We start from the raw sequence: 13,240 nt of genomic DNA, 5'->3' as shown, positions 1-13,240 counted from the left end.
TTTTTTTCCTTACTTCTCTATTACCTTTAAGTTTAAAATGCAGCATGCATAACCCTTATTCCTCATGGATCAATTTAGTATTATATCATCCACTAGGACATAAAAATCAGTAGTGAATGTGTAGTCTATGTGGAAATCAAGCACTTTTTTCAGACATACACTTGCAATTACCACAAGAGTAAAGAGAAAAATGCGACTGGACTCAACTCCTAGATACCATCATTCCAGCCTCTCTCCCTTGAAGGCTCTTGTATGCTTTGGGATGGAAAAGAGTTCAGTTCACAAATGAAGATGGCATCCCATCGTGGGGACAATTTTAAACTGTATATATAGAGTTCACATCATAAATCAACTAATCCAAATTAGCACTTTTGGTGCAGAAGATCATTATGCACTTGGCAATGATAGAATTGAGAGAATGGTAGAAAGACAGAGATTAGAAATAAGGAAAGCTCTTTCAAGGCCAAAGTGTTTGGTCAAAAAAAGAATAGTCAGTTTCTGGGCTTTTTGTCTTTGTCCACAATACTCTCCCTGTTTAGATATGAAAGTACAAAATTTACAGAACACTAAAAGATAAAGCACTGAAGAAGAGAACACTGAGTGAAGAATTCAAAATTGGTTTAAACATTGGTTATTTGAAAGACAAGAGTAAAACCATCAGCTCTACAGGACTTCTTTTGTCTAATTCAGGAAAGAAGAACTGAAACTCAAAGTTCTTTTGGGTGCACTCCCTAGAACTACTTAGAAAGCATTTATGTGCCACAAAAATAGTCACAACAGACAATGTACAACAATGTAGATCTTCACTTTTCCCTTCAAGACAGGTATATCAAATTTCAAGAGACTTCTTTACAAATTCCTTGTCTTTTTTTTTCCTCCAGTGAAACTGTACCTAGTTACCAGCAAACAAAATGTTCCTATGTTGGGAAAATATTCCACTGAAATGGATCAAACAAAGTAGAAAGAACAAGTAGAACACTTACACATGTGAGCAGTCACAAACATCCTTCCCAGCCCTCCTATTTCCTTATAGCTGTTATGCCTTATCTGAGCCTTACTGCTATGACTGCCATAACACTAATTCATTTGAGGTACAAATAAATGTTCCCTATTCAGGGCCCTGTTAAGCCTGTGCCTGTATGAGATAGAGAACAGAAACTTGGCTAAGGCATGCCCCTAACCCACACTATACAGAGCTAGCAGAGCTTTTGTCCATCTGAGCTCAGTGGCCTATCTTGCATTTTGTTGAAGCTTTACAAGCCAATTCTTCAGAGGCAGCTGGTGACTGTCTCTTGTTATGCTCATCCTGGAGTAGCCTTGCTGTGATCAGGGCAGACCTCACTGACATAATTCATGTGACTCAGGCCTCCAGAAGACCTTGCCTGAAGAGCAGAGACCATTTCCCAATGCAGGAGGACACACCAGCTCCTGTCCCACAGTTGCTCCCTCTGTGACCATAAGCTCATCCTTCTGAGCAAGCCTGAGCTGCTGTGCCTTGAACACCCTGACAGCTTCTGTGGTCACTCACAGCATCTTCAGTAAGTGCCCAAAGGAACATTACGGGTCTGCCATAAAAGCACTGTAACTCTGTACGTGTCTATGTGCTCTTAATATAGGTAAAAAGAGGTATAGGTAAATGTTTATTTACTTTAAAATAAATATTTTTACACATGAATGTGTAAATATATATGTGTAGATATATGTATACATATGCACACATACAGATACACACACATATGTATGCTTACATACATCTATAACACAGAATTTCCAGTGGTCTACATGACAAATCACAATGAAGATTACAGTTCATAAATGACGTCACAAATTGTTCTATGTTTTATAATTTTTCTATGTAATTTATTTCTCCTTCATCCATTACCTCTTAAATTTTGTCTACTGTTAAAAAACCCAAAAACACAAGAGGAAACACTGCATGGAAAAAACATGAGCAAAGTAATAGCATATTGCCATGAATGACAAAAATGAGAAGGCAGAGAGAAGTTCCAATGTCATGCTTTAGGATCAGATCTTGAGGGATTTAACAGTATCTGCCATTAAAAGACTTTTATTCTCTCCTCATTAAGCACAGAAAAATTGATCTGTGTGGAAGAGAGGGAAGCAGTGGAGATTTGAAGGCTCGGTGTACTGTTCCACTGGGTTAAAAAGTGTCCTGCCATGAACAGGTCTCACACTCATGTCACTGTGCACATAAAAGCACAGACATACACGGGGTAGATACAACTATTTTTGCTCAAGCTACATGGCTTTTGAGTGTCAGAGACCCTTGCAGATACAGTGATACAGCTTCCTCAACTGTAACAATTTGCCTCATAAACTTTTATTACTCTTGTATGAGCAAGATTTAAAAAATTAATTTTCTACAGCAAAAAATGAGGGTCATCTCACAGGCACACTGCAGAAACAGCTGTGGCAGTCTGTAAAGCTCTCACTGCCCTTCAGCCATTTTTAACCATTTTTAAAATATGGTGGAAGTATTTCACACAAAACAGTGGATGAAGAAATTAATTTCTTCCGTTGCCGGGGAATTCTACCAGACTACAACAACAGCAACCTCACAAAGGTTGCTGTTGTTGTAGTCTGGCAGCATTCTCACAAAGGAACAATACTTTTCATCTAGGAGCTAACTGAAAGGCACCACCATTCACCAATGGCAGATAATGACCAGTTTACAGTGACAGGGTATGCTTTTATTTTGCAATTATCACTTGCCTTAAAAATGCCTTACATTCATTACACTGCAGGCCTGGGACAGGTGATGGCAAAATACACACAATGCAATGTCAAAGTGTAATGTCAGAAGAAAACCAAACATAATGCCAGAAAATGTAGCATATTGCAAAACTATAGAAATCATGCTAAAAAGTAAAATTGACTCCTTTTTGTGTGTTTTTGGGAATCTGGTTGTGTTGCCTTAAAAAAAAAGTAATAGAACTTCAAGATACAAGGTTATCCCCCTGACAAGAAGGATGAGCTTTGAGCTGACAATATGAGCATGTCAATGACTGCATGATATCTTAAACCAGATTATACCATGACCTTGTATTATTCATAAAGGCACTTTTCAGACATTGCTGACTTTGAAATACATAACAATTTAGAAAATACACTTCAATGGAAAGGAAAAGGAGTGTTTTTATTATTATGTTGTGTGCTAAGAAAAAGGGACAGCATCCCTAACGAATGATATGCAGAGACTAGACATGCAAACACAGAAGAAAAGAGATAATTACAACAAGGTTTGTGTAGAGTTTTCCATTTCTGTGCTGATATTTGCTAAAACTGTCAAATAGTTACAAATTGAAAAAGCAAAACTAAACAAAAAAACTGATGAAATTGTTGTATTGGACAACAGAAGATTTAGACACCTGATTTTAACTGAAGAAGAGCTTTGAAGCAAGTATTAAATTTTCAAGTGTATTGACCAAATTTGATTTGATTTTAAAAGACCAAATGTTGTATTGTATAATTTATTTAGATAGTCTGATTTTTTTAGAAAAAAAAGAATTACCAGAGCTTTTTTCTAAATCAAAACAAAAGAAAGAAGGAAGGGAAAGAAAACAGTTACAAAGACTAAAATATTAGAGAAGGCTACAATGGAGACAAAAACCATGGAGAAAGCAGGAAAAAAGGGATAGGGGTAAAATACAGAAAGAAATATATTTTTAAAAAATGATAAAAAGAAAGCAAAAAGGAGACGAGAACCCTGATTTCTAACCATCTTTTTCTTCTGTGTGATGGAGCTTGGATGGGTGTCTTCGGCAGGTGCGCCATTTACCAAGACGCTTGAAGAAATTCTCCTCTTCATCTCGCCCGTTGTCCAGGCCTGCTCCTGGCCCCCCTCCTTCTGACAGCTTCACTGCGCTGGTAAACTTCACCTGTGCAGGGACAGAGGGGCTGGTCAGCCTGGGCCAGAGCAGGGGATCTTGGTTAGACACTCATTGGTTAGACATAAACATCTACAGAAGGGCTGTGAGGGTCACCAGAGTAACACAGCTGGGTCTGGGCACAGATTTACATACGCTGAAGCACTTCATCTTTTAAGCTTTCTGCTTAAAGAATTGGTTTTTCTTGAGAGGCTGTGGAAGGACAAAGAAGGAAAGAGAAGTGTGACCAAAAATTAAAGCTTAAATGTGTTGACAGAGGCTGCACTTCCCTCTCAGTGCAGCAGAGTTTAACCTCATCTTCACCATGAGGTACAGAAGTCCAGTGTCAAATTCCCATGGCTCTACTCTGGAGACTTCTGTGACAGTCTTGTTAGCTGCAAAGTCCATATTGAATAATGGCAGCTAAAACCAGCCAGATCCTGCCTTTTTAAGCTCTCTGTAATCCAGTCTGACACATTTACCTTGGAGCTCTGCCTGATGAAGGAGAGACGGTCGACAGAGCTGATATCCAGGAGATCTTCCACTCCATCAGCCAGGCCAGAGAGGGAGGAGCGCTTCAGCCAATTCCCTGTTACAAAATGAGCCACTCAGTACAAATCTTTCTAGAAGAATCTATTTTTTAGCAACTGCAATATATTTCTCCACAGTGGCCACACTAAGGTGTGGGAATATAAGAGAAAAGCGTAAGGTAACATTTTAGTGTAACGTGTATTAACTACCATGCAAGGCCAGGTCCTGGATATATTCTCTGTCAAACAAATGTTAATTTGGAATATTTCTCTTCTACAGACAGGAACAGTAACTGTGAGATTACAGTACTAGCCTGCTACTTTGGGGGAAAAGTTTCAATAATCTATTTTGACAAAAATATCCCCGGTATCTTTGGCAAATTGCTTACATTTCCTGTTGCCTCAGTTCCACATCTGCAAAATGGAGCAAGCAGCAAATCAGAGCTTCTTTTGGGAGAACATACAGACAATAAGGAACTGTGCTGCAGTATATTTCTTAAGACAGCTATATCTAGCTGTATTTCTCTGCACATGCAATATGTATATAGAATAGAAAGAGACATACATTTACCTATGGGAAGTTTGAGTTTCTTTCGAAGGGAGATCCGTCGGGAGCGAGAGCGGGAGCGCCTGTCTGTGGTGGTTCCAGAGTGAGCAGTGGTGCATTCCGATGTGTCCTGCTCAGATTGACTGCTGGTATCACTCGCTGCACTTTGTGACTTAAACATCTTCCTCCAAAAGTCCTTGCGTCCCAGATTGGCCCCTTGGATTTGCTCATCACTGGAACAGAAGGTATGCAAAGCCTGAACTGCATTTCAGTGAAGTTTGAGTGCTCAGGGAAATGAGACCTCCTTTCTGCAGCCTCCTCCTAACCTCTCTATTGCTTGAGGTTGCTTCATTTTGAATTCCAAATATACTGTTCTTAGAGGGACATAAGCCTGACAATACACTCAGTGTTATTCAAGACATAAAATAATCATATTTTCTATCCTTAGGTACTTGTCCACTGAGGCAGAACGCCATCCCCCCTCTACCACAGAAAGCTCATCTGCTCTGTCCATCAGCTGGTGCACATGGGTGAGATAACCCAGGCCAGACAGATGCCTGAAAGAGAGTGACCTCTGGTTATTATCAGACCCCCAGATGATAATGAACATCCTCCACCTCAAGAGCAAGATGTAAAGAGATAAGTGAGCAATCATTAACTGAGAGGCAGTTGACAACTATAAAAGCTACACAAGTTTCCATGAAGGCAGAAGTCTCATACACACTCCCTGGAAACCTGTAGGGCCTCTTTCCCAAGCTTGAAAACATCTTGGTGGTTACTTCTCAAGAAATTGAGAGCAAAAGATTTTTTGATATATGCCCCACCAAAAACTGGGTGGTAAGATACATTGACTCCTAATATAACCTATTTCTTCTCTAGCTGTAATATAGGTACCTTATTATTATAGTGCACCAAATTATTCATCTACTAGTTCTTTTGTTTGTCCTGTGTAGTAAGTAATCTGTTCAAGTCTTATGACAGTTAAATTTTGTGTCTATTAAATAAATAATTCATTTTGTAATAGATCTAATTGGTCATTATTAAGAACCTGAGGAGTGAGAGCAATCTGGGGTGCAGGCTGACCCTAAAGAGTGCCAGAAATCTGAGTCAAAGGCAGGACTTGTTTAAGCTCTCTTCTCCATTCATAACACCCAATATTTAGTTTCTACACATGAAAGTAAACCACCTTCTTTATGTCAAAATGAACTACATTTATAAGATCACATTAGTAATTTCTACAAGCATTTGTACCAGAAAGCTTTAGGATTTCATGACAGCCATTTGTGAACCTGCTCATTAAGTACTGGAATTGGGACAAGATTTTTTACTACATTCTTGAGATGTCCCACAGCTATGGCAGGGCTCAGAGGGAACAACTTGTACAATCCTGCAGAGCAGTAAATGGCTTTGTGTTATCCTTGCTGTCTCAGCAACAGTGAGATTCTGCAGGATCAGTTAAGGCAGGAGAATTTGTGATGTAGAGCTCTGGGCCCTTGTGCAAGCAATGTCTTCATGTAGTGCATCTCAAAGCTCTCTAACAAGATTGACACATATTCAGAGGAGTTAAATAACTTGCCCAAAACTACTTAGGGACCAGTGGCCATTCGTAGAATTTTCGAAAATTCTTAAGAGTATTGTCCAAGTTTAATTCAGTAATAAATGGCAGAATTCTTTGGACATATATTTCAGAGGTACAATGCCAACAGCAGGTTGATTCCCTGTCCTGAAAAGGAAACTACAGCAATCTTCAGAGCCCAAGGCAGATCAGGAATGCGATGGCTCTCACTGAAGCATTAATGACTCTTAGCAACAACTTGGAAGCTGAAAATTAATAAAATCATCATCCAGGAGTACAAACAAAGCTTAGAGAACAGTTGTGGTTAAATCTCTGGATTTATTGGAGGAATTAACATGCTATTCACTGCTCAGGTAGCCTGATACACATTATCACGGTACACAATATTGCCCATTAACATATACAATATTACACATTAGAATGGTACAGAATATTGACATATCTACTGCACTGTCATTTGTAAACCTCTGCTGTTTCCTGCCAAAGCCAGGATGGCTCCAGTTGGCAGCACTGAAAACAGGCATTACCCAGTTGTTTGCAGTAGCTCCTGTGTAGACACTCAACAGTTTGTTGTACCATCCAAACAGGTAAATCTGCTATCTTGCCCATTTATACCAACCCCAGAAGGAAGCTGCTGGCATGAACACATTGAACAATTCAATATTTCCTTACTGTTCTGGAGTTTGCATTGGGCGGCTCGAGACGTAACTCCGGCATTCATCAGGGGCAGCTGAGGCCTGGCCCTTGTCAATGATGACACTTCCTGCCTCAGATCTACACAGACAAGATAAATCATCAGCCAAAGGAATGGGATGGCCCATCTCAGGGTCATCACATAGAACTGGATATGGAAACCTGCAAACTAGCTTTAGAGACGTACCCTCTCTTTAGCAACTTACTGTCTCTATTTGCATACTATTCCCAAATATAGGCATCACCTCTTGGCAGCAAAGCCAAGGTTTTCAGGACTTTTTCAACTTTCTTAATCCTTCATCCCAACATTTTAATAAGACAAATTCCTCAAAGCACCAGAGGAAATTTCTTTTTGATAAAGAAGCACGTCCATATTACATTTCTTCTGGGATTTGTTTTGCATACCAGAGTTTGCCTGTCAGAAGAACAGGTACACATCCCAGAGGATGTGATGCATATTAAAAAGTACATCCACAGAGTGTTTTGGGAGCGACACTATGCTTCTTAGTTCTCTTAACCTTTCCTCATCCCAATATTTCCATGGTACTGTTTTCTTATGCCTCTTACATGAGACTGACAATGGTTTTCTCTACAAATTTGTAGCAGTCTCAGATCATTAAATTTTAAAGGAGACTGCTGCCACAGCACAGGTCTGTACATTAAGAACTGACATGCTATAAAGATAAAACAATCCCTTGGAGTTTCTATATTTGTGTTTGGCACAGAGTCATATGCAAGTCAGTCATTTACCTTCTCCCTCCTGACACCCACCTTTTGCTCCCAGAAGGTTTTGGCTCTTGCTCTGTTTCCTCTGTCTTTTTTCCTGGTATTAGCTTTTCAGCACTGTCCAAGAGGGCACTGAGTGCCACTCTCCGAAATACATTCCCATGTGCCTCCTTGATAAATTGGACCAGCTGTCGGATATCACAGTACAAGCCCTGAGCAGCAAGACACCATAAAAAAAAAAAAGTAATCAAATTCAGTCTGCAGTTTCTAAAGAAGCATTGACAGTCAGTACTTTCTGAGGTACTTCACCAGGCCATTACTTCTCCTCTGGCTGTTGTGTGATCTACTCTTCAGGAGTATGGTTTGTTGGTTTTGGCTGGAAACTCATAGTGCACTCAGAAGGAGCAGACAAGGAGGAGCATTATTATGGAACATGATCTGCAATGGGATACAGCAGATGGAGAGGTATCAGACAATAAAAGACCTGTGAAATGAGGGAGCTACAAAGATGACTCAAAGCTTGTTTTATACCATTCATCTAGACCAGAAACTTAAAAGGCACGAAATGCCTCAGGTGTATGTGAGAGGATGTAGAGTGCAAACAACTGCAAGTTTTTTTCAGAACCAGTGGGTGTCTTGGGTGTTTTGGGATATTTTTTTTCATTATTTTAGAGCTTCCCATCATATGAAGAGAGAGGAATGACTCACTCATTCCCCAACCTCCCTCCTACACTCAAGGCCCTTTTTAGTTCTGAACATTCATACTCATCTGTGATGTGCAAATCACCTCTATATCTGAGGGCAAGTGGATGGAAGAACAATTTTACAGGGCTTGATTTTTGATCTGTGAGCTTTCCTGAAAGACCTTGCATTATTTTGAAAATTCCCTGCAAGGCACAAAAGAAAAACAAAAACAAACACAAACAAACAAAAAAACCCAAAACAAGATTTAAAAAAAACTCACAAAACAAAAAAACCAACAAGGTTATAATTTCACCTGTATCCTGATTAAGGTTGTTTTTTTTTTTTTTTTAAGTCAGATATTGACCACAAGATTGACTTTAAACAATGACAAAAAACCCCAACATATCTGCACACATGCTCTATATGCTATATTCTCCACACAGGCACAATTAACAGTGTTAACCTTTGAGGCAAGTTCCACCTTTTACTCTAAAATAGGGTCTAGAAAGATACACAATTTATAAGATAAAGTTGCATTTGGTGCTTCTAATCTAGGTCAAATAACAGGGCATGTTTTTCTGTATGCCAACAAATAACATCTTTTAACAAACATTCCAAAGGAGGAATATCCATAAGAACTAGAGGATTGGACATAGGTAGACTACACTGCTGGTTTAAGGCACTAATGTTCTCCTATTCCCTTCACCTCACAGAGCACTACTGCCCCTTTAGCTGGGCTTCAGTATCTCTAAAGCTCTGCTGTAATGATGGAATACAAGAATGTTTCTTTTTGGCTTCCATTAAAAATCCTAATTTCTGATAATAAAGCAGGTCTGAGACTAACTCCAAGAGTACACCAATTTGGAAGAGCACTCATGTCATCCAGTCTACCAACTGCTCTAGAAAGACAGCATATGTAGGAATGTGCCCGCTGTTGACAGAGTGAACAAATTATTCTTTGTCTCCTTAAAAAGGAAAAAAAAACAGAAATTTCTCTCCTCAATTCAGTAAAGAGACACCTCGTAGGACCTTGGGGACTTCACCTCAAACCTAAGGATAGCAAATTGGACAGAAGGCAAAAGGTCCTGCCTAAGTAATTCACTAGAAAAAGAAGAGAACCAAGGAAGTAATCACTTTTGTGGAGTGCTTTTACCAAGAGCAAGAGCCTCTTTCGCCTGGCTTGGGTTTTCTCTGTAAAGAGCCTTGTTATTTTGCCTTTTATTAAAAGTCTTGTGTTTCCCACACTACCTCAGAAGCCATCCTGCCAATTTTATGCCATTTGAGGTAGCTCAGCTATCTCAGGTGTGATATGTTTATCTGAGAGCTTAGGAGACCTAGCTCAAAGAGATAATATATCAAGCATATACAAAGCAAAAAGCCATCACCTTCCTTTCCTCCATGTGTTGAGTAAATTGACCTTTGCCTAAGCCTTGGGAAGATCTACCCAGTTGCTGTTCAGTAATTCACACAGTCTGGCAGCTGTGGGCCATGTGGTTAACCAAGTGAACTGCCTCTGACTTTGCTGAAAGGCGATTCATTGCAGCTGTGGTGTTAGAATCATAGACTAACTGAGGTTGGAAATGATTGCTGAGATCCTTGAATCCAACCATTAACACAGCACTGTCAAGACCACCAAAAAACCATGTCCCTGCTTCCACATCCATGTATCTTTTGAATCCCTAACGGGATAGTGATTTCACCACTTCCCTGAGCAGCCTATTCCAGTACCTGACCTCTCCTTTCAGTGAAGAAATTTTTCCTAACATCTCATGTAAACCTCCTCTGATGCATCTTGAGACCACTTCCTTTTGCCCTATCACTTTTACCTGGGATAAGAGACTGACCCACACCTTGATACAACCTCTTTCAGGAAGCTGTAGAGAGCAAGAAGGTCTCCCCTGAGCATCCTTTTCTCCAGGCTAAGCAACTCTGTTTCCCTCAGCTGTTCCTTACAAGACATGTGCTCCAGACTCTTTCCCAGCCCCATTTCCCTGCTTTAGGAAAAAAAAAAACTCCTGAGTGGCCCAGAACAGACCTCAGATTCTGAGATGAAGCTTCACTAGTGCCCAGTACAGGGAGGCAATCACTTTGTTAATTTGGTATCAAGGGCTTACCAGGTTTTCTGGGCTGTGGAGCTCATGTGTAGTGGATGCACAGCGAGTGATCAATGACTTGAACATGGCACTCACAATAATACCTTCTACACTCTGGGCTGTAGACTTGTTGTCCACTGTGGTGAAGTTATTCCCAAATCCAGCTTTATCTGTAAAATTCAAGTGTAAGCAAGCCATCTTGTTGGGATTAGTTTAAAAGAAAGAGCTTAAAGACACATGTAAAGGGACTATGATACATGAGACAAGGATGTGTCCCCACCTAATATCCTATGTTCAAGTTCTCACAATCCTACCCCTCAAAAACATAGCAGAAGCAAAGGGTAAAATAAATTAGAAGCAAGAAAGCCTCCCAAAAAAGCTAGAATTATGAAAAAGGGTATCAGGACAATTCTAGCTTTGTTCCATCAGACCTCTCATTTAGAGAAGTACAGAATAAGGCTTCAAATTTGAACAATAACTCCAGTTTTTCTAATTACCATTCTAAGGGCTAAGAGATGTTTGATTAAACAGCAAAGTGACATGAAAATCTTATGAACTATAGGAATGCTTTCCTTGGAAGGTGCACAAGAACACCAAGCTTTCAGAAAGACTCAAAAAATAATTACACATTTACATGAATTACAAAAAACATCCCAGTTTCCTGAGATGAGAGAAAAAGACTTTCAAGAGCTGCATAAGTTGTCATGTTTCAAAGAACAAGCCAGTCAATAATTGATGAATACTTAGGGAAATGTCATATGGGAATCTTCCTCATGAAAGCTAAATATATAATGTTCTTTGTTGCTTTCTCTGAAATTCCTGGCATCAAAGACAGGCTAATAAATTAGTCAGACTCCCTGAGTGCTTCAGAGGAGCTATTCCTACTCTGTAAACAGTCACACTTAAATGTTGTTTCATGCAGTGACCAAGCATAAATGTTTGATTGTTCTAATATAGAACATAATCTTCCTAACTTAAAAAAATCCTCAAACCCTTCTATGTACACACATGCACATGGATTTGTAACTGCAGGCATATGCATCTGTGCATCCATATTCTCGTTCATTCAAGCAGTTCTTGCTGCTTACTGTGGTGCCTTCTGAGCTCTGAGGCACCACAGAGGGTTTTAAAGCTCAATTATACTTCCATTCAGAACAAACTGTGTATTAAACAGGCCATTCCACTGGGTACCCTGTCATGTCAGGAAGCAGAAAACTCCCTGCCCGAGGCATGGTTTAATGAGAATCTCTTCTGTGAAGAGCCATGAACAAGAAGTAGGATGAATCAAAGGGAGCCCTTCAATTTCAGGTGCACTGCATGCTAAAGATCTCGAGGCAAGGTCACTACTGGGTGGTCAGACCCAAAGAGGTCCAACTCCCTTGACCCCCCCACTGCCTAAGGATACAGTTTATACGGTCTGAGAATAGCAAATCACATTTTGTAGTTTATGAAGGACAAGAATGTGGCTTCTTTCTCATGGCAGTTTTAACATACACGAGTGCCTGATGCCAGGTATACTTACTATCAGTGACTGGCTCCATGCAGAACCCCAGTAAAGCATGCAGGAAATCCACCACGTTATTGAGAGAATCCTTGTTCACATAATCTCTCACGGTCTGCCGGAATTGCATCTTATCCAGTTTGTACAGTTTTGTGAGGCAGTTCTGGGCCTGCAACAGTATCCATCAAATCATATCACATCAAAGTACATGATCAAGCTTTGCTAGCAAGGTAATTCAACACTTAGCCAGTGTTCTGCTGTCTCTGAATGGTCCCATAAGAGGACCAGGTTCATCTCTGGAGAGAAGAAGAAATTCAGCACAAAAGAAAGGTCACCAGTATGGGAGCCACTGTTTGAGGTGGTGATAAAGCCACTACCAGCTGTATCTCATGTCCTCTCTCCCTGTGTCCACCCCCAAAGCAAAATCTCATTGAATGTAAGTGAACTGGGAATGCACCACCTCTGTCAATGCTCAGTGCCTTGGTGGAACAGGTTCTTAGCCTCAGGCATCTGATTTTCACCCTCCAGTTCAGACCCAACCTATTGAATGCCCCTATACCCAATGACCAATTTACATCATGTGAAACACTAACTTTTTGCTTAACAGCTATTAATTGTCAACTTCTTATCACACAACTATCTATCCTACTGGCTTCCCGTGAAGCCTGGAGTTTAAAGAATCTAAAATATCATCTCCATAGAAACATGAACTCTCCTGTTATCTACAATAGGGTGCTTAACTTTACAGTAAACTCAGACATGATTGTCCACACAGTCAACACAAACAGTGCATGCAAAGCAGCTTGGCCAGACACACAGAAAATGCAGCAGACTTACACACGTAGGAAAATATTTTCCTCAATTCAATGGGCCTGATAAGAACCTTGGCTCCAAGAGACATTCATTTATACTTAATGTTATGCATAGGTCTAAATGCTTTGCTGGCTCAGATCCAACAGAAAAATCTAACTGACATGGTGATGAATATGGTACCTGTTCAAGC

At 40.1% G+C, this 13,240-nt stretch overlaps 1 protein-coding gene across 12 annotated transcripts in view; it reads right to left on the bottom strand.

The window, feature by feature from the left end:
* The window catches only part of UNC80 (unc-80 subunit of NALCN channel complex), a 127,960-nt gene that overhangs the window by 83,662 nt on the left and 31,058 nt on the right, over positions 1–13,240 (bottom strand). For 6 of the 12 annotated variants that reach the window (XM_077785175.2, XM_085585447.1, XM_085585443.1 and 3 more), the window contains exons 15-21: positions 12,259–12,406; positions 10,758–10,906; positions 8,005–8,171; positions 7,213–7,314; positions 4,983–5,197; positions 4,370–4,476; positions 3,740–3,899 (exon numbers count right to left, since the gene is read on the bottom strand). In XM_077785175.2, coding sequence (XP_077641301.1) covers positions 3,740–3,899; positions 4,370–4,476; positions 4,983–5,197; positions 7,213–7,314; positions 8,005–8,171; positions 10,758–10,906; positions 12,259–12,406 — 1,048 coding nt within the window. The remainder of the gene's footprint in view (positions 1–3,739; positions 3,900–4,369; positions 4,477–4,982; positions 5,198–7,212; positions 7,315–8,004; positions 8,172–10,757; positions 10,907–12,258; positions 12,407–13,240) is intronic. The other 6 variants (XM_085585448.1, XM_077785184.2, XM_077785185.2 and 3 more) reach the window with 3 other exon arrangements.

Source organism: Lonchura striata, chromosome 7 (assembly GCF_050655825.1).
Source record: "Lonchura striata isolate lonStrDom1 chromosome 7, ASM5065582v1, whole genome shotgun sequence".
Classification (NCBI taxonomy): domain Eukaryota; kingdom Metazoa; phylum Chordata; class Aves; order Passeriformes; family Estrildidae; genus Lonchura; species Lonchura striata.
The sequence above is the reverse complement of the archived record's forward strand: the minus strand, read 5'-3'. Positions and strand labels throughout refer to the sequence as shown.